The sequence below is a fragment of the Lipomyces doorenjongii genome (assembly GCF_038497915.1).
Source record: "Lipomyces doorenjongii strain NRRL Y-27504 unplaced genomic scaffold V1508scaffold_35, whole genome shotgun sequence".
NCBI classification, from domain to species: Eukaryota; Fungi; Ascomycota; class Lipomycetes; order Lipomycetales; family Lipomycetaceae; genus Lipomyces; species Lipomyces doorenjongii.
In genome coordinates, this window is record NW_027118102.1 from 93,436 (window position 1) to 111,683 (window position 18,248).

At 48.3% G+C, this 18,248-nt stretch overlaps 9 protein-coding genes across 9 annotated transcripts; 6 read left to right on the forward strand and 3 right to left on the reverse strand.

Annotated features, from left to right (window-relative positions):
* Positions 1-67: 67 nt before the first annotated feature.
* V1508DRAFT_398321 (RNA polymerase III transcription factor IIIC subunit-domain-containing protein) lies at positions 68-1,901 on the forward strand (the record flags this gene model as incomplete). Its single annotated transcript, XM_066938204.1, has 5 exons — positions 68-178; positions 228-465; positions 515-592; positions 644-1,741; positions 1,807-1,901. The coding sequence occupies 5 exons, from the start codon at positions 68-70 to the stop codon at positions 1,899-1,901; spliced, it is 1,620 nt and encodes a 539-aa protein (XP_066794990.1).
* Positions 1,902-2,704: 803 nt separating this feature from the next.
* V1508DRAFT_328643 (uncharacterized protein) lies at positions 2,705-3,439 on the forward strand (the record flags this gene model as incomplete). Its single annotated transcript, XM_066936631.1, has 1 exon — positions 2,705-3,439. A coding segment is annotated over one exon (735 nt), but the record flags the coding sequence as incomplete, so codon positions are not given.
* Positions 3,440-4,591: 1,152 nt separating this feature from the next.
* V1508DRAFT_419983 (uncharacterized protein) lies at positions 4,592-6,509 on the forward strand. The gene is made up of 5 exons (XM_066940672.1): positions 4,592-4,749; positions 4,967-5,029; positions 5,097-5,130; positions 5,187-5,239; positions 5,295-6,509. Exons 1-5 carry the CDS (start codon positions 4,681-4,683, stop codon positions 6,210-6,212), a joined length of 1,137 nt encoding a protein of 378 aa, XP_066794992.1. The 5' UTR covers positions 4,592-4,680; the 3' UTR covers positions 6,213-6,509.
* Positions 6,345-9,382, reverse strand: V1508DRAFT_419986 (fungal-specific transcription factor domain-containing protein). The gene is made up of 4 exons (XM_066940673.1): positions 9,005-9,382; positions 6,456-8,953; positions 6,429-6,431; positions 6,345-6,399 (listed from the first exon to the last, which is right to left on the reverse strand). Exons 1-2 carry the CDS (start codon positions 9,119-9,121, stop codon positions 6,623-6,625), a joined length of 2,448 nt encoding a protein of 815 aa, XP_066794993.1. The 5' UTR covers positions 9,122-9,382; the 3' UTR covers positions 6,345-6,399; positions 6,429-6,431; positions 6,456-6,622.
* Positions 9,383-10,475: 1,093 nt separating this feature from the next.
* V1508DRAFT_419989 (splicing factor, Prp19-binding domain-containing protein) lies at positions 10,476-12,109 on the forward strand. Its single transcript, XM_066940674.1, has 2 exons — positions 10,476-10,955; positions 11,002-12,109. Exons 1-2 carry the CDS (start codon positions 10,507-10,509, stop codon positions 11,714-11,716), a joined length of 1,164 nt encoding a protein of 387 aa, XP_066794994.1. The 5' UTR covers positions 10,476-10,506; the 3' UTR covers positions 11,717-12,109.
* Positions 11,721-12,640, reverse strand: V1508DRAFT_419990 (NO signaling/Golgi transport ligand-binding domain-containing protein). Its single transcript, XM_066940675.1, has 3 exons — positions 12,351-12,640; positions 12,112-12,299; positions 11,721-12,064 (listed from the first exon to the last, which is right to left on the reverse strand). Exons 1-3 carry the CDS (start codon positions 12,611-12,613, stop codon positions 11,829-11,831), a joined length of 687 nt encoding a protein of 228 aa, XP_066794995.1. The 5' UTR covers positions 12,614-12,640; the 3' UTR covers positions 11,721-11,828.
* Positions 12,641-12,773: 133 nt separating this feature from the next.
* V1508DRAFT_419991 (phosphatase 2C-like domain-containing protein) lies at positions 12,774-14,772 on the forward strand. The gene is made up of 2 exons (XM_066940676.1): positions 12,774-13,924; positions 13,978-14,772. Exons 1-2 carry the CDS (start codon positions 12,882-12,884, stop codon positions 14,501-14,503), a joined length of 1,569 nt encoding a protein of 522 aa, XP_066794996.1. The 5' UTR covers positions 12,774-12,881; the 3' UTR covers positions 14,504-14,772.
* V1508DRAFT_462636 (uncharacterized protein) lies at positions 14,566-15,449 on the reverse strand. The gene is made up of 4 exons (XM_066942842.1): positions 15,364-15,449; positions 15,259-15,317; positions 15,112-15,205; positions 14,566-15,064 (listed from the first exon to the last, which is right to left on the reverse strand). The coding sequence occupies exons 1-4, from the start codon at positions 15,397-15,399 to the stop codon at positions 14,948-14,950; spliced, it is 306 nt and encodes a 101-aa protein (XP_066794997.1). The 5' UTR covers positions 15,400-15,449; the 3' UTR covers positions 14,566-14,947.
* A 162-nt stretch (positions 15,450-15,611) lies between these two features.
* Positions 15,612-17,585, forward strand: V1508DRAFT_419996 (uncharacterized protein). The gene is made up of 2 exons (XM_066940677.1): positions 15,612-16,364; positions 16,419-17,585. The coding sequence occupies exons 1-2, from the start codon at positions 15,914-15,916 to the stop codon at positions 17,288-17,290; spliced, it is 1,323 nt and encodes a 440-aa protein (XP_066794998.1). The 5' UTR covers positions 15,612-15,913; the 3' UTR covers positions 17,291-17,585.
* Positions 17,586-18,248: the final 663 nt, after the last annotated feature.

Genomic DNA, 18,248 nt, shown 5'->3' on the forward strand with positions numbered 1-18,248 from the left:
TAGGTATCGGCAATACTTCAACAAACAATTCTTTGTCAATTTGTGACCAACAGCCAATCTACATATAATGTCACTGGATATAGTCCCACGTATCACCTGCATTGAACACCCCGGTGCAGTTCACGACGTCGACAGAGCCATTCTTACACTAGGTGGGAAGGACTCTCTGCGAAAGGTTGTGTGTATCAATTGACTTTGTACTTGCATTCTGACATGATTCGATATAGACAATTAATTCGGGCGGCCAGACACCACTTCAACTGACGCTATGTCCCGAAGACCGGTTCTCGCATCCGATTGTGTCGCGATCGACAGCACACGGTCATTCGATCGTGCTCCAAGTGAAGGTCAAGAAAACGCTCGTGGCCCAGCATGGCGGTGATTTACGAAAGACGTTGGAGGCGCATCGCAACGCTTACACAGTAGCCCCGTGTGCTATCGTAAACTGTTTTGTCAGGTTTCGAGGTTTGCTCTGGACCGCGGTAGTACTATAAGCCAACGCTGATGTGATTAGAAATGGCTGATTATCAGTACACGACAATCAATTCGCCTTTCGTCTCCAGTATTAGGTCGTCGTTGTACTCGGGAGACTGTATGCCTATCCTAATTTTATCGGTACTTGTTAATAACGCTAACGTATCAGTGGATGCAATTACGCAGCTCACGTTCTCAGACTCTCAGCCATCAGCGACCGACTTTGACATGCCACCCCCTCCGAGGTTCTCCCGTATCACCGTCCCATTCGACTACTCGTACCGTCAGAATCCGGCAGTTCATGCTGTGACTGATTCATCAGGCGCAACTCGTCTTGTCAACAAGTCGATCGTCCAGAGATTATTCAGCAAAGTCGTGCGGTGGACCGACGCAGCCGTTCCAGATGAGTCTTATGCGACAAAGAACCTGCCAGTCGCGAAAGCGACAGCAGCGAATCCACGCATGCTGGACATCATTGAGTTACTGCGCACGAAATTTGAGGAGCGGCCTATCTGGACTAGACGTGCATTGGAGGAAGAGGCACTGGATGAGGAGCTGCGCCACATATGGGCCTCTCATGTCAAATTCGCGTTGCCGTATGTTGCATTTACGTGGAAAAGTGGGCCGTGGAGGGCGACTTATACAAAGTATGGAATTGATCCACGGAAAGATAAAAAGTACGCGAAATATCAGACCGAGTATTTTAGGATTGCTCCAAAGGATGAGGAGGAAGGTAAAAGGCCCGGGAGGACTGTCCCGCTCAAAGATGAAGAGGACGTAGATGACACGAAACCTCCTGATGTGGATGTGCCGACCCACATTTTTGATGGCGTTCATTTGCCTGCTGGCAGAAGCTTTCAACTCTGCGATATTACAGATCCCGTTCTGGCAGAGCTGGTACAGCATGGCGGATTGAGGGACGAGGCGGATGAGAAAGACGGGTGGTACAAGGCGACAACAATGTCCAAAATTCGACGAATTATTAGACTTAAGCTCATGGCATTATGGAATGGCCAATCAATTAAGCAAATGGACGTTGCGAAGATATTGGAGGAGGCAAGCGATGATGAAGCAGTCGCAGCTGCGGCCGCCGCGGCTGAGCAATCGGCGACGGAAGGCGAAGAAGATGCTCGGGCCACGACAAAAGATGAGCAGACTGAGTCGAACGAAAAGGAGGTTTTACATGCAGTGTCAGCTGTTAGTCAGGACGGTGGCCAGAAACTACGCGAGCTGTTAGGCATTTTGCAGCAGGAAGAAGGAGAACGAGGTTTGTTTATATTTTTGTTGCCACATCTGTCATCCAGAGGATGATCTGCTAATTACCCACGCAAGAGCGAGGATTTGTGGACGTGGACGAGTACGAAATATTCGACGACGACGACGACGACGACGAAGACGATGACAATGACGATGACGACGAGGGCTAGACGACACGAAATATTTCGACGGTGCTACCAGTGTCACGCCGTTCCTGATCATCGCGCGCGTGAGTTTATGCGACGGGCACATGGGTCGCAAATGTTCTCGCTAGGGCTTCACGTTGTCGCCTCGGCTGTGCGGGTAACACAGCCCAGTGATAATTTGGATATGTGCATGCGTAGCTGAGAAGCTGTTGCTGGTGGCTTCTATGATCGCCACTTTTTGTGAGAGGGGCGTCGAAGGATTTCAGTTCATCGGCAAGTCAAGGAGGGCTCTGTGGTGGTTCAAATTAAGCTTTAACGATAAAGGCATCGTGAGCTCAATGAACTCCATGCACCGACCACCATCACCGATGTAGTGCGCCTGTAGTAATTTGTGGACTATAATTGTCCTGACTAGGAAAATCGATTTGACTAGGAAAATCGATTTAGCCGGAGTAATTCTTTCGTCATCGGACATGTCCAGGTAGTTATCCTGGTCTACCGATTGTCATATCGCCCTAACCCAGATGTGGGCCTGCCTGAAGGAATATGAGTGATGTTAGGGTTCTGTTTAACTAAAGGCACCAAGATAAAAAGCTGTGGACTGACTGATTAGGAACGCTCGGGGCAGGTTGCCCTGTCATTCGTTCCGCTCCTCGCTCAACTATCCCGTTGCATTTTTCATTGCCCTATTGTCATCGCAAATCGACAACAATATCCAGCAACTATCTTCAATTAAAGAAATGGCGGCAGCAGCAGCAGCAGCAGCAGTAACAGAGGCACCAATCTCGCCCTCCGCGACAGAAGCCGGAACAGCACCAGATGGCCTCTCGCCGGTCGTCACAGTGAGTACATCCAAATTTCCACCGACATTGGCCTCGGTAACATTCCCCGCACCACCTACACTTCCAAAAATCATTGTCACGAAGGACGATATCAAGAATAATGTCGCCGCATATGAGACGCTGTTGAGCGCTGCGGCTGCGCTTCGTACTGCTCTCGCAGCGGTGGCCCAGGCTGAGAATCAGTTTGGCACAGCACTCGAAACGTGCGCAAAGTGCCGCGGTGCCAGTGAGAGTGAAGATGGGTTGTCTGGTGCTGCTGGATTACAATATCTTGCCGCAAACCATCACAAGATCTTGTCCGAGAGTTTCACGAAAGGGTTCGAACAGCCTGTGCAAGCTGAAGTTGATAGTTATGCAAAGTTGACCAAAGAGCACGAAGATAAATTCCAGAAGGAAACAATTTCACGCACGAAGGAATTGCGCAAAACTGAGAAACAGCATGTCAAGTTAGGCAAGAAGAAGCAGCGAAACTTGGCACTTTATCGAAGTGCGTTGATGGACTTGACTGCACAGGTTGACGGACTGGAGAAACTAAAGTATGAGTATTTCAAGTATTCACTGGACATCACACAAAATATCTCGGCCAAGATACTGAAGCAGGCAACCGGTATTGTTCGTGCGGAAGTCGAGATATTTGAAGGTATCGCGCGAAAAGGATGGACCGGCGAGGGCTTGGATGACATTCTCTCCAACAGCACAGATCCGTTTGCGGTAGAGGAAAAGGAAGAAACCCCCGAGATTGTTACTGTTCTACCTCATGAGTCTCTCATTCCGCCCGCACCTGATGATGAAGCCGTACCTGAACTTCTTACTCCAGATGGCGAAAAGGACGAAGGCGAAGCTCCTGGTGAGGAATCGGCAGATGGGTCGTCTGCCAACGCCGCACCTGTGGGCATCGAGAAAGCAAATGGCGAAATAGAGGAGCCGGCAATCGCGTCAGAAGAATCGAAGTTGGAGGAGGAAGTCAAGCTAGAGGGAGGACAAGACTATGCGGAAAAGGAGAAAAGCACTCATCCACCCAACGTGGAGGGCTCACAAGAAGACTGGGCCCAGGAGAGAGACCGTAATAACGAGTAAAGGATGAAACGCTTGATAGGTTGGTTTACTAGGCGGAGAACAAAGGGAGTTTGTTTGGTTTGGAGGAAGGCAGCATGATTTGAACCATGAGAGTGTCTAGCCTGGTTTTTTTGAATCATGAGTTTTATTTATTTGGATTTAATTTTGATAAGGTCTAATTTGTAATGGCTGTGGCTGAAGTATCGATTTCTCATTAAATATGTGTTGTACTCGCTCATACGTTGTATTGTAGACCTCGAGATGCCAACGGCGGATCTACAATCATTAGTCAGTCAACTACGGGCTGCGAGGGTGTACATCCGCGATCTCCCCTGAAATTGCACCCCCTGATTTATTGACTATGATTCCTCTCTGTCCGTCTAGAGTCGAGTTATTGAGTACTGCATATAAATACAAACATGTATTAGTAATCACTGAGTACACTGCGCACACCTCCCACAAACAAGCACAATGTAGCAGATTATATTTGAGATGCGCGTCGCATCCGGTGTTTATAAATGCAGAGTTTTATTGATAGTTTGGAGGTCAACTTTTACGAGACTCCGCAGAGAGCTCCGACGGAAAGCCATCGTGTCACCCGATTTCTAATGCTCCAACTTACTGGCGTATTTGACAGTTTAACGAGCAGCTGCACAAATGGACGGGATGACACTATTGGTTATTGCATGCCGCGCATGCTCCGGCACTAGTCCCGAATAGTTACTTGTTGCTGACATAATTTCTATGTCAGCTAGACCAGACTCTGATTGGCCCTGTCGGGACCCAGCGAAACGATTTTTTTTACGTCGGGTGCATGTAGACGCAGATTGAAGTCCATCTCGTCCAGCACCGACTCATCCTTCTCCTCCACACTTCCATCTGCCATATCAATTGCTCTCTGAATAATGCTGCTCACTCGCCCCCTCTGCCGCTCGGCCGCTCTCGTGCGCCCGCTCCGCTCCGTCTCGATCAAGGTATGTGTCTCACCACAATCGCTCGGTTGGTTCTGCATGCCCGGAGCTGCCGGTACTTTCATGTCGCTAGTTCTGGCCGTTCGGATCATTTCCGTGCACTCAGCTCTGGTCTCTATGAATTCAGAGTACAAAGCACCAGCATTTGCTCGTTTGCACCGAAGAAGTCCGATTATGCTATCTTGTATATGCGGATCACTGGCTAACAATTATTTTCCAGCAGACTCTAAGACGAAATGCTTCCACCGAGGTCGCCGAGTTTAAGGGAACGAAGAACGCTGATGTACGTATTGTAATTTGATTATCGGAGAGCTGTTGGTGGACAGGTGCTAATATGATTTATTGTGCAGGGCAAGTACACCGTCACAATGATCGAGGGTGATGGTGAGTCCTTTTTATTACACTTTGCTTATCAATAGAACACAACTAATTGAGTGTAGGTATTGGTGTTGAGATTTCTGCGGCTGTCAAAGACATATACGCTGCCGCGAAGGTATGTTTGTATCCACCAGGTTCTGGATAGTGTTGACTGACATACCATCCACAAGGTCCCCATCATCTGGGAGTCAGTAGACGTCACTCCTATTCTCAAAGACGGCAAGACTGCGATTCCCGATGCCGCGATTGACTCCGTCAAGCGAAATCTTGTCGCCCTCAAGGGTCCGCTCGCCACTCCCATTGGCAAGGGACATGTCTCGCTCAATTTGACTCTACGCCGCACCTTTAATCTCTTTGCGAACTTGCGACCATGCCGTTCCGTAGTTGGCTACAAAACCCCTTACGACAACGTCGATACTGTCCTCATTCGTGAGAACACCGAAGGAGAATACTCCGGTATTGAGCACGTAGTCGTCGACGGCGTCGTCCAGAGCATCAAGCTCATTACCCGACCTGCTTGCGAGCGTGTCATTCGCTACGCCTTCCAGCATGCGCGTGCCACCGGTAAGCCTAAGGTGCTTGTTGTCCACAAGGCCACCATCATGAAGATGTCCGACGGTCTCTTCCTCAGCACAGCGAAGGAGATCGCGAAGGAGTTCCCCGACATTGAGCTCGGCGCTGAGCTTCTGGACAACACATGCCTCAAGATCGTCACTGACCCTGAACCATACAAGCCAGTTGTCATGGTTATGCCCAACCTTTACGGTGATATCTTGTCCGACATGTGCTCCGGCTTGATCGGCGGTCTCGGTCTCACTCCGTCTGGAAACATGGGTGACGAAGTGAGTATATTCGAGGCCGTCCACGGTTCTGCTCCCGACATCGCCGGCAAGGGCTTGGCCAACCCCACCGCTCTCCTCCTATCCTCCGTTATGATGCTCCGTCATATGAAACTCAATGACTACGCCGACAAGATCGAAAACGCAGTTCTGAAGACAATTGCCTCCGGCCCCGAGAACATCACCCGCGACTTGAAAGGCACTGCTGGCACCAAGCACTTCACGGAGCAGATCATCAGGCGTCTGTAAACTAGTTAGTTGTTTTGTGTATATCAAGGGTCGTAGCATTGGGCAGGTGGCTCTTGTTGTGAATGGTTGGCTGTTATTAAAGATACATAGATTGTCGTGGTTTCAATATACATTATTGAGAAACTCTGTCGAGCCGATTGTCGTTTTCTGTATGTCGTTATGATCTTAATGCCACGGGTTAGGTTTTCTATATGTATTACAATCCATTCGTCATTCTATGTAACTTTGGGTCGTACATACGAGTTGTGTAATTAGTTTAAATCACGATACAAATATATATATTGGGTAAGTAGGGACCTATTACAATTATTAATCCAACGCTGTACAACTCAGGTTAACTATTACATAAATTCCTACCACCACATATCTTCATAGCAGAATATGGGATTACAGTTTCAACGACCAGGCACTCAAAACATACCAAAGTCCATCTGCTCGCCAATGGCCGACAGATCAAAATTCTCAATTTCCATGTCATCTGCCCAGGAAAACAGCATCTGTTCCCCATTATCGATCTGTACCGCGCTATTCCCATACTGGTCTAATATTTGTTGCTCTACGGGTTGCGTCTGCCTGTCGACTTGGTGATAAGGGTGCTGACTCACCAACGGTGGAAGCTCATCGAATGTCAATTCTGGAGAGGCATTAGTCACCGTTTCCGGTGGCGACGCTGGAGTCATTATGGAGTTGGCTTTTTCCCGAACAAGAGTATTCACATCAAAGCGCTGCATGATCTTGAGCACCGAGGCATCTACCGATTCCTCAAAGTCCGTCAAGTTCGCTAATTCCACGTTCTCCGACGGTTGTTGGTTGTTCTCGCGAGGGGCCGGGAACAACGAGAAATCGTCCGGCGCATCCGCTCCCGTCGCGGTTGTCTCATTCGAATTCGCTATATTTGGGAGTCCTGGCATGGATTCTACTATTCGCAGCTTCTTGATCTCCCGATCAACCACATTCTCTTCCGGAGGCGAGTTGGCCTTGTGCGCATGCTCTAATTGTGCATACATAATCCTCTCCTTCTCAACTTGTACCTTGACCCGCCGCAATAACTCTTTCAATATCCGATACGCCTTGTCTGCAACTTTATTCCTCGTCCTAACAAGCCTCAATCTCGCCAACGCGCACTCAACTGCTTCCAAACACTGCCACACGTCAATGATATTCCCGGACTTGTCGTCGCACATCACAAACCCTGACTCAGCTAAGCTACCGCTCATCTTCAAAATCTCTCGACATATCAAGACTGCGGGCTCCAAATTCTGGTACGCGATCATGAACTGCCGGTACTGGTGCTCCTTGGAAAACGCTAGCAACCGGTCTGCAGCGTTCAATAAACGTAAACAGAATGATAGTGGATTCGGGACAGGCACTTTGCGCCTGTACAGTGCGCAAAGTATCATACAGATCGTCGTCGCAACTGACTCACGGTGGGCGACCAAGAACGGGTATTGTTCATCCAGGGACGTGTCAGGAGCGTAGAGGGCAAAATATGCTGGCAGTGACGCTGTGTATACTGTTACGTTCCTGTAGAGATGGAGCGGGTCAGTGTCAAGATCAGATATGACAACCGCCAGTTTGAACGCAAGCACACGGCCGGTAAATTCAGTGACAGCCGGAGCAGGAGTGACGACTGGATAATAGCATTCATCCGGTAAATCCAATGGCAGAGGTACATTACACAGGTTGTCTACAATCATAGTCGGCCGGCCCAGAAGAAGTCCCATGCATCTGTCCCAGTGATAGATTGTCCACCACAATCGCCGGCGCCGCTCGCGTTCGTACGATAAAGCCGAATTAGGTTCTTCAATGTGGAGCTTGATCTCTTGGGCCATGCGGACAACAGTCGCCAAACAGTACCAACTCTCTTTCATTCGTGACTCGTATTTTAGCCATACACCACGTAGCAGGCCTTCCAAAACCCTATCTATACAATCGGGCAATAGCTCGGCGAGTTCACTAGCTGCTTGGGAGTAGTCCTTGGACAAGGTCTCTAGCGAGTGATCAATTTGCCTTAGTGTAGCAAGGTGCTCCATTGGCACGAATTGAATCGCTATGGACATCAAACGGAAAGTTAACATAGGCATTGCAATACTACCTGCCCGATCTGGTAGCTCCCACCATTGCCGCAGACTGTCCCAGAATGCACTCTCATTTAATGTCTGATAGAAGTTGGCATCGGAGAAGAATATCTTGACCATCAGCTCGACATACGGCCTAGGGGGCATAATGCGCAATATCCTCGAAACAATCTTGCTGCTGCGACACGCGATTTTGCTTTTTCTGACCTTGGTGGCAGAATGAGTAGGTGAGTTCGTGAGTTTAAGCTCAGCAATGTCCTGGGCGATATTTGAAACACCGCATTTGAAATAGCCCAACGCGTCACAAACATCGTCCTCGGAGTCCGAATCGTTCTCGACAGGTGAATCAGAATTTTCGTTAAAGCTATACTCAATAACATTGTTATTTTCGCGGACACTATTATCGGATACCAGGCCCCTTTTTCGAGAACAGGAAACCGATGACGCGGAGTCAGCATTTAACAAAAATTCGGTTTTAGAAGGCGAGCTGCAAACGTGAGTATCAGGACTAGAGTTGCTAGATGACGCAAACGGGATTTCTGCGGTCGTTGCTGCTGTCTGTGCAGCCGCCGCCAACCTTGGGGAAGATGACCCAGTGGTGTACAGGCATAGATTCTGGACCTTGCGCCCGATACACTGATTGCACGGTTGTTGGCGATCGCACTGCACTGTATATTAGCATATCTGAATGCAATGGACGACCCAAAGTGAAACCTTTTGTTTGCGCCTGTGGCATTCATTGCAAGAAATCACAGCTCGTGTCCGGCGAGTAGCTCGTTGCGCGATGCCACTGCAGCTGCTGCCATTGTCATGTGCTTGTGAATGCGGCATGCTGTATTATATGAATGAAATCGTCTCACAATATGCTGATGTTCGATTGTATATGCTGCTGTACAATATCAGAATAAGTCGAGTTTGGTCAGCAACGGCGCTTAGATATGACAAATCTCAGTTTGTCTGAATCCCTGGAACCAACACCCGGACAACTCGACTTTATATCAGCAAAAAGTAATCAATAGCAACCAGAATAGTGGACCCTTAAAAGTTTACTGAGAGAATGGATAAGGACCTCCAGGCAGTGACCAAGAGTAGTGACTCGGAGAGAGTGTGTGTGTGGAACACACCAGGTTTAGGGGAGCGTAGGGTTGGGGGCCTGCCGATATTCCGTACGAACCCCTTGAACGGTGTCGACCAATATATTTGAAAGACTTCTCAATGTTCTCATGGGGTATATGAGAAATAGATATCAGCACAACCGGCCGGGCCCAACTATCGCGTCTCGTTTGTACAAGATGATATAACTCAGCACTACTTCCAAATAATTTGATCATGTTTACCCATCTACGATAATAGGTATACACAAATAGAACCAATGGGCAATCATCCATTACTACTAGCCAATGCCTTTCCCTCTACCCTAACTCGGATCTCAATCCCTGGCGTGGTGATGAATCGTCTTTTAAGTGTCGATGGAACCCAACAGCTGCTCTCGGCAAGTTAGGCAGGAGTTTGTTCCCTCAAAGTTTTCTACGCGCCCCAATGACAATCCCGAGCCGATGCATTTGTGAGCGAGTATTTCGGGCGATATTTTGTCTGACACAACTACTAGTTTGAATATGCTTGGCTCGATGCTCGAACGGCAACGCTGATACTGCCCCATTCCACTAACAGCAGTAGCACATTTATAAATCTGCCCCCAAGTTCGATGGTGACATTATCTTACGGGCTCTGTCCTGGTTTGTCTACTTTTTGCTGATTCCTGTAGTAGCGCGTCACATAGATATTCGTAATTCATAGCTTCCAAGCTATTAGTAAGGCGGATTACATCGTACTGGTCGTAATTATTACCTTTGACTATTCCCTTTGAAATATACTGTCGGTAGTAAGAGATCATGCGATAATCTTCTTCTCGTCAGATAAGAAGGAATCTTTGATCGGTAGCTGAATCACACATAAAGATGCATAATTGCTGAGCTCCTTCAAGACGGGATGGCGATCTTTCCAAGTAAGTTGTACTCGTACAGTAGATTATATTGAATACCAAGAATAAACATATTACTTCAACACATAAATCTGATATAATAGGATTGTACTGGGCAACGTTGCTAGACTTCATTCGTAAGTGCCGTCACGCGGCTCAAGAATGCGAGCGTCGCAGATGAATTTCGAGTTTTGTTGGTGGCCTCGCCACAACTTTTCCATAACCATACAATCAGATGCCGCCTAAATTAACACAACCGGTAAAACGAACGCGATATTTTCCTGGGAAGCGGACCTCGCGCTCGCCATCGCCTTCTTCGTCATCAGATTCGGAATCAGGGCCGCAGGGAGAGGATGAGCAGCGGACCGTGAAGACCGAAGATGTCACTGAATTGATATCAGAAATTGGGGAGAGCGCTAGTGAAGCGGAAAATAGTGACGAAGAACGTGATAAGCAGGTCTCTGTGAGGAGACAAGCTCTCGGTGGCACGAAACCTGTTGTACAGAGCTTAAAAGAGGTCAATTTGAATGAGAGGTTCAAGGAGGAAACGGCCATAGTAGAGTCTGAATATGAGGAGTCTGAAGAAGAGCACGAGAGTGTAGACGAAAGTGAAAGCGAAAGCGATGTTGAGAGCGAAAGCGAGGAAGAGAACAAAGTCCTACTTCGACCCGTCTTTGTTCCAAGGTATGGGACTACTCACTACTTTGACATAGCATACTAATTTTGTTAGGAACAAGAGAGCTACGAAAGAAGCGAAGCCACAATTTGCATACGACACAACGGCAGACGATGAGGCCCGCAAGGAGAAGAAAAAGGAAGAAACATTAGCAATGATAGAGCAGCAAATTCGGGCTGAAGCTGCCGCACATGCAGCGGCGAGTTTACATGAAGACAACATTATCGCTAATGCAGAGGATATTGACGACAATGACGATGTTGATCCACTGGCAGAGCGCGCAGCGTGGAAATTGCGCGAACTGAAAAGAATCAAGCGAGAGCGAGATGAACTTGAGCAGCGCGAGCGGGAGCTACAAGAGATCGAAATGCGGAGGAACATGGATGACAATGAGCGATTGAAGGAGGATCTCGCACGTGTACGACAGCAGCAGGAAGAGAAAATTAAGAATCGCGGGAAGATGGGGTTTATGCAGAAGTATTATCACAAAGGTGCATTCTACCAGGATATGGATATCTTGAATCGGACCAACTACAATGCGGAAGCTTTGGAAGATGACATCAGAGATAAGACCGCCTTGCCAAAAATCATGCAGGTCCGTGGCGATCAGTTTGGAAAGCGGGGACGGTCGAAGTGGACACATTTACTGAACGAGGACACGTCGCAAAACACTGATTCACCGTGGTTTAGGAAAGATCATGGAAGTAAGAGGACGCAGGAGAAGCTTGGTGGGCTACATGATGCGTATCCAAGTAAGCGAAAGAAGTAATTGACAATTTGGAAAATTCTATCCTGTATTATAATGTACAAATGACATTAATGCAAATTACACAGACGCCGAACAAAGTGCGCAAATAACCTCATAATCCTCGGAATATAAACTATCGCATATATCGCTCCCGCTCGACCACTACCGGATCCAGTTTGACTAAAAAGACCGTTTTCAGCGGGAAGAGATCGGTTGGAACTGAATGCGCGGTTACTCGTGCTGGGAACTGGCAACCGTCCAATACAGCCTCGACTATTCCGGCTTGGAAAGCGGCACAATTGAGTTGCGACATCTCTCTCGGGACTGATATGTATTTATTGACTATGGGGTCATTATCAATGATCATATCTATTGTCGTCAGAGCAGTTACATCAGACAGTAGCAAATTTACCTACATTCATCCTCCTGGTCCTTCGATTTTTCCAGGGCATCTGCAGGTTTGCCAAAAACCGATTTCCAAATACCCGTGTTGATGAACTGTAAAAGTCCCAGGACGCGAGTCTCTCGCTTCCCACTCTTTATTTCGCGAACGACGGTCAGTTCCAACACCCGCTGTCCAACATGATATCCATATTCACTCAATCTATCAAATTCTTGTTAGTACCCTATCATCTCGATATCGTTTTATGCATACTTTATCTCCATCTCCTGAATACCTTTGACATTCTTCTGCGAATACTGCACAACCTCATTAAACAAAAACGCAAATGCTGCAAGCGATAGTTCTGGTGCGCGACGATTCAGATTTCGGTCATATATTGTGACTTTTCGAGGCGTGGTTACAGTGCGTAACGAGGACGGAGTGAGACTGGTCGGGATGGACTTTTCTGACGAACTAGCCAGGGACGGCGCAACTGCGCTCTGCTGCGCTGGATAGGACGACCGATTCTGTAGCATAATCTGATGCCGTGATGAATGTGTAGACGACAATTAATTTGGACGAGTGTATGTACGTATACTCACAGCTGGGATATGGCCTTTCAGTACTAAACCCTTGGCTGCCATCATCGCGTGTTTTGGACAACTGCGTCACGCTCGACACTAAGCACCCTTGACACTTCACTTCCACCGACATTTTCTTAACTAGTCGGATCGCTTTATCGACAGCATACTTGGATGATCTCGCACATAAGTTGCCATAAGCCACATAAACGACAACTGTAGTATGCCTCCTCCGTCCTCAACTACGTCTGCAGAATCAAAGCCAGGCGCATCAGCACCTTCGACCAGCACCGATCATCGTCGCAAGAAGAGCACGTCCTCTACAGCGACTTCATCGTCAACAAAGGATGCCGAAACGAGTAGCAGCAGCTCGCCGACGTCATTCTTCGCCAGATTCACCGCCGGCTCCGGATCAAGTAAAGACCCTGAGCGATCATTCAAGGTATTGCGCTCCAAATCAACGTCTCCGTCCCCGCCTCGCACCGCCGTCGCCCCGCCGGCCGGGTTCAATGGCACCTTCATCGTCGGCATAGCTGAGGACGAGAATTTAAAATGTCGCAACTCGATGGAGGACACCCATACGGTAATCTACGAATTTGGCACAGCGTTGAGCGGCGGAGCATGTGCCCCCCCTGTGGTCAGCAACAATACGCCATCGAGCAGTCCGTTTTCTGCATTAACAAAGTCGAAACATGCCAATGTCTCGTCGGCATCAGCATCGACAGCGAATTCAGATGTTGCAAGCGCAGAAACAACGACATTCAGCAACAACAGCGGGCATAATTCTCGCGATGCTGGTTATTTCGCTGTTTTCGATGGGCATGCCGGCAAGGCAGTCGCCGACTGGTGCGGTCAGAAGCTACATGTGCTGCTGGAAGAGCAGCTGAGGAAAGATCCGCATGGACCAATACCAGAAATATTCGATCGGACGTTTACCGAGGCCGACATCCAGCTCAGCAGGCAGTCGCTAAAAAATGCGGGATGCACTGCTGTGGTAGCGTTGCTGCGATGGGAAGAGATGGCCACGACTTCGTACTCGTCAAAGATCGCGAATGGGCATTCGTCAGAAACAGACTCGCAGCGCAATAAAGCAAGCGACCCTCAGCCGCCTGACATATCTCCGCATCATTTGTATCGTCATTACCATTTCCTACGCCATCATCGCAGTAAGAGCAACGAGCAGGTTCAAGCCAGTCACCCGCAGCACACAGTCCAAGAGCGAATGCTATATACCGCCAATGCGGGCGACGCACGAATCGTTTTATGGTAAGTTAGTTGTGCATCCGAAATTTTGCAGGACAAAATCTAAGTTCATATAGCCGGAAAGGAAAGGCATTAAGATTATCGTACGACCACAAAGGAACCGACCAGATGGAAGCTCAGCGGATAAAGAACAGCGGCGGTGTGGTCCTAAATGGACGCGTAAATGGCATCCTCGCGGTAACTCGCGCGCTTGGCGATTCATATATCAAGAAATTAGTCATCAGCCATCCTTACACAACGGAAACTTACCTGACGCCGGAAGACGAGTTTGTGATATTAGCGTGCGATGGTCTGTGGGACGTTTGCTCGGATCAGGATGCAGTTGACCTCATTCGCGATGTCAAAGATCCTCAGATAGCCAGTCGGATACTGATTGATTACGCGCTGTCACATTTCAGCATGGATAATCTGACATGCATGGTCATCCGATTCGACGACAAAATGGCGGAATTGATCCGCAAGAACCACTCGCTGCCCGATGTCGAAACGATTGGGAGCGAAACCCCAGTTGCGTACGATAAGAACGATGAAGACGAGGCCGCTCGGGCGGCGAAAAGGGTCGAGGGTTTATCTGTGAAATAGACTAATGCTCTTTTATGGATATTTTTGGTTAATGGTCTAACGTGCTTTGAATTAATTTTTTGTATTGGGTTCAATTGGGTTTGCTATTAATATATATCTATTTTGTCACGTTTGAGTGTTTGAATAGTTGCTCTTATCTCTTATGGTTTGTCTAGGTGTGCTTGTTACTGTAACCCTCTCACACGCTTGGAATCGCTTGGCTGTCGGTTGTCATGTAATACTCGCTACCGTGTACAAATAATCCGACAAATTTGATGTTTCCACAGAAACTAGTCTCTGTAATAGCCTGGCCTGTCTCTGCATTCACGTTGAGTATGACCGCCGTACATTGCCAACCGCCCTGATCAGTGCAGTTTGCAACTGCGAGTCAGCGACTTTCGTAAGAGTTGACCTTGCCAAAACGACATTGACGACCGAGAGTCATAGCTCCTGGGAGGTAATTGATTATTCAATATCAATTGTGAACGACTGGGACTCTGTAGAGCCATTTTCGGTCTTGATCGGCTGTTTAGACCGTTGCAACTTATTGAGATCACGCTGCAACGTGTCGCGGGCTTGTATCTGCAAATTCTTAGCCTCAGTTGACAGAGATCAAAACACCTACATACGAGGGAGATTTCGGCCATGTCAAGCGCGGTGTGAAAGGACTTTAACGACTTGTCAAGGGCGACTCGAGATTCTCCAACGACCGGTGGATAGACGCTGTATAATAGTTAGATTATGTGAATCAAGAACGAGATTGCCGCGTGACGCACTTTGGACTGGCTGAGGTGTGAAGATTGCGGGCCAGCTGGGCAGTAGCGACCAGGACGGTCTACAATATTAGTAATTCGATTATATTGGTATATAAATATACATACATTAAATGTCTCCTTGAATTTGTCTTCTTCCGACATTTATAGTGTTATTAATTGTTACAATTGTCACAATCAATTATTAATGAAATTGGTGTACAATCGGGACCTCGCCCTGTGACGCAACTTCAACGCGTGCACGGCACTCTGACGCATCTGCGCAGTCGCGTTGCGTTTACGGCCTGAAAGATAACATAGCAAATACCTAGACGCGAACTTTTTTTTGTGTTTGCGAGAATCAACCGCAGAGAGAAAAAAATCTCAAGCCGACAGTCACTCAACTTACGGTATTTTGGCCGCTTCACTAGCATATTCTCCACCAGTGTCGTTATTCTGTTTGTCAAGAGAATATATTGCTCAATATATTCGGCGGTTTGGATAACAGCGTTTGGCCTGCTGATTATTCGATCCTACCTAGAGCCAAGACTCTAAACTTAAGTACAGCCGACCTGACCACAGATCGATAAAGGCGAGATAGATATCTCTTTTATCAATACGCCGCTGCATTAGTCATACATTAGTTGATTTGCTACGTTATTGCTGCTTAAGAATCACTATGAGCAACATACTTCCAACGCCCGCCACGTCTTTGCCAACGAGTTCCACGACAATCTCTGCCGCCCCCAAAGTCGTGGCGCCGTCTGCAACAATATCTGCCCCGCCTACGACAAGCACGCCGAGCGCAAGCGATCCGTCAGCTTCGACTGGGGTGGGGGGTCGCAAGGGCGAAATCAACAAGCGCGTTCTGTATGTTGGTGGGCTAGACCCTAGAGTGCTGGAAGACATGCTGCGCGACATTTTCGAGGTCGCCGGACATGTGCAGAGCGTGAAGATCATTCCGGATCGTAATCACAAGGGGTATAATTATGGATTCGTTGAGTATGATGATCCGAACGCAGCGCAGACGGCGATGCAGACATTGAACGGACGAACGATCCATCAGTCAGAGATTAAGATCAACTGGGCTTATCAGTCGCACAACGCTGGACAGAAGGAGGATACTTCACGTGAGTTCGTTGTAGTCATACTTTGAGACATAGCGCTAACGCCGGGCTTGACAGAGCACTTTCATATATTTGTTGGAGATCTATCGAATGAAGTTGACGACGACCTTCTTGCGAAAGCGTTCTCGGTATTCCCGTCGATGTCGGAGGCGCGAGTGATGTGGGATCTCAAGACGGGAAGGTCGCGAGGGTACGGATTTGTGTCGTTCCGCGAACGCAGCGATGCCGAGAAGGCGAAGACGACGATGGACGGCGAGTGGCTAGGTTCACGGACGATCCGATGCAACTGGGCAAACCAGCGGGGCGCAAACACGACGAGCGGATTACAACCGCAAAGCAATAGCCACCAAGTACCGAACGTCCTGTTCAATAGCGGGTACGCGGCCGGACATGGGTCTGGGTTTGGTGGTGCGAACAGCGGTATGCAACAGAACTACGAAATTGTCGTGAATCAGTCGCCGTCATGGCAGATGACAGTGTATGTTGGAAACCTCTCGCCGTACACCACCCAGAACGACCTGATCCCACTGTTTCAGAACTTTGGATTTGTTGTAGACGTACGAATACAGTCTGACAGAGGGTATGCGTTCGTGCGAATGGACTCACATGAGGCAGCTGCGCTCGCGATCTGCCAGGTTTCAGGCGTGCAAATCAACGGCCGACCTGTGCGATGCAGTTGGGGCAAGGACCGGTCGCCAGCAGCTGCGGCGGCGATGGGGCTGGGGCCCGCGGCAGGCAGTACTGGCGTAGTGGGCCAGCGAGTCGGCCAAGGTAGTAGTGGCATGAACGGATACAGCAGTAACTACAACCAGTACTATTCGCAGTTTGGCGCGGGCGGCGGGGCAGGAGCTGGCGCGTCAGGCTTCGGATTAGGAGGGCGTAATGCGGGATTGGAGAACCGGGGTGGCTACTCGTCATACGCTCGTTAGATGTTCAATAGTGTTACATTAATACAAAAGTAATTATGACGGATCGTGTTGTCTTCCGACTTTGTTTCTTTAATTTTGCTTACATTGTATTTTTTTGGGATTAGGCTCGTTCGTTGTTAATTTTTTACGTATCGTTACATGTGATAAGGGATTTTTGCGCTTATTTATTGTCATGGTTTTGTCATTTCTTTGATTGATCTGATGATTTAATGATAAATATGAGGTTGGTTGTATCGTATTGTACATAAAATTAGTATGTGCACGTATTATACATTAATACTGTTGCTAAAATGGCACTTCAATGTCTTGCACCAGCACATGTGCTTGCATGGCACGATTTGGATCCATGGAATCGTCTGTATCTTTCATTTCCTCGTCGATGCCCCTTGGTTCGTCTTCCCATTCGTTGCTGTCGCTGTCATCGCTTCCTGAGTCGACATTCATGCCACCAACTCTGACCTTTCGGACGAGCTTCAACAAGTCCGCCCTCTTTAGCTTGCCTTTCTCCTTTTGACCGACAACGGGACTCTGTTTACTCAGACTGGCCAAGTCAGTCTCAGTCTTAGTCTCGACTCGTTGTTGTGCTCTGACTGTGTTCTTTATAGTCTTGAGACTGATTTTATGCAGTAAGGCCTCGTGCCTGCTCTCCGCCTTGAATATTTTATTTTTCTGTTTCTTTGAAACGTCCAGTGCAGAAGGCAGTTTACTCTTTTTCTTCTTATGGCTGGACGGATCTTGTTTGAACTTGTGTTGAGTCGTCGAGTTTTCTGCTCCGTCATGGATTGCTGGTTCGGGTGGCGGAGCCGGCATCTCACGGCGTGCGGCACGCGTGTTTGATCTGTTCGCTGTGCATTGTTAGCGCTTATATTGCGTGTATGCGTGAGTACTTTACTTGCCTTTCTTCTTTGCCATGTTGTTTCGCGCTCATCGGTGCGCAATTGCAGATATAATTTGCGTG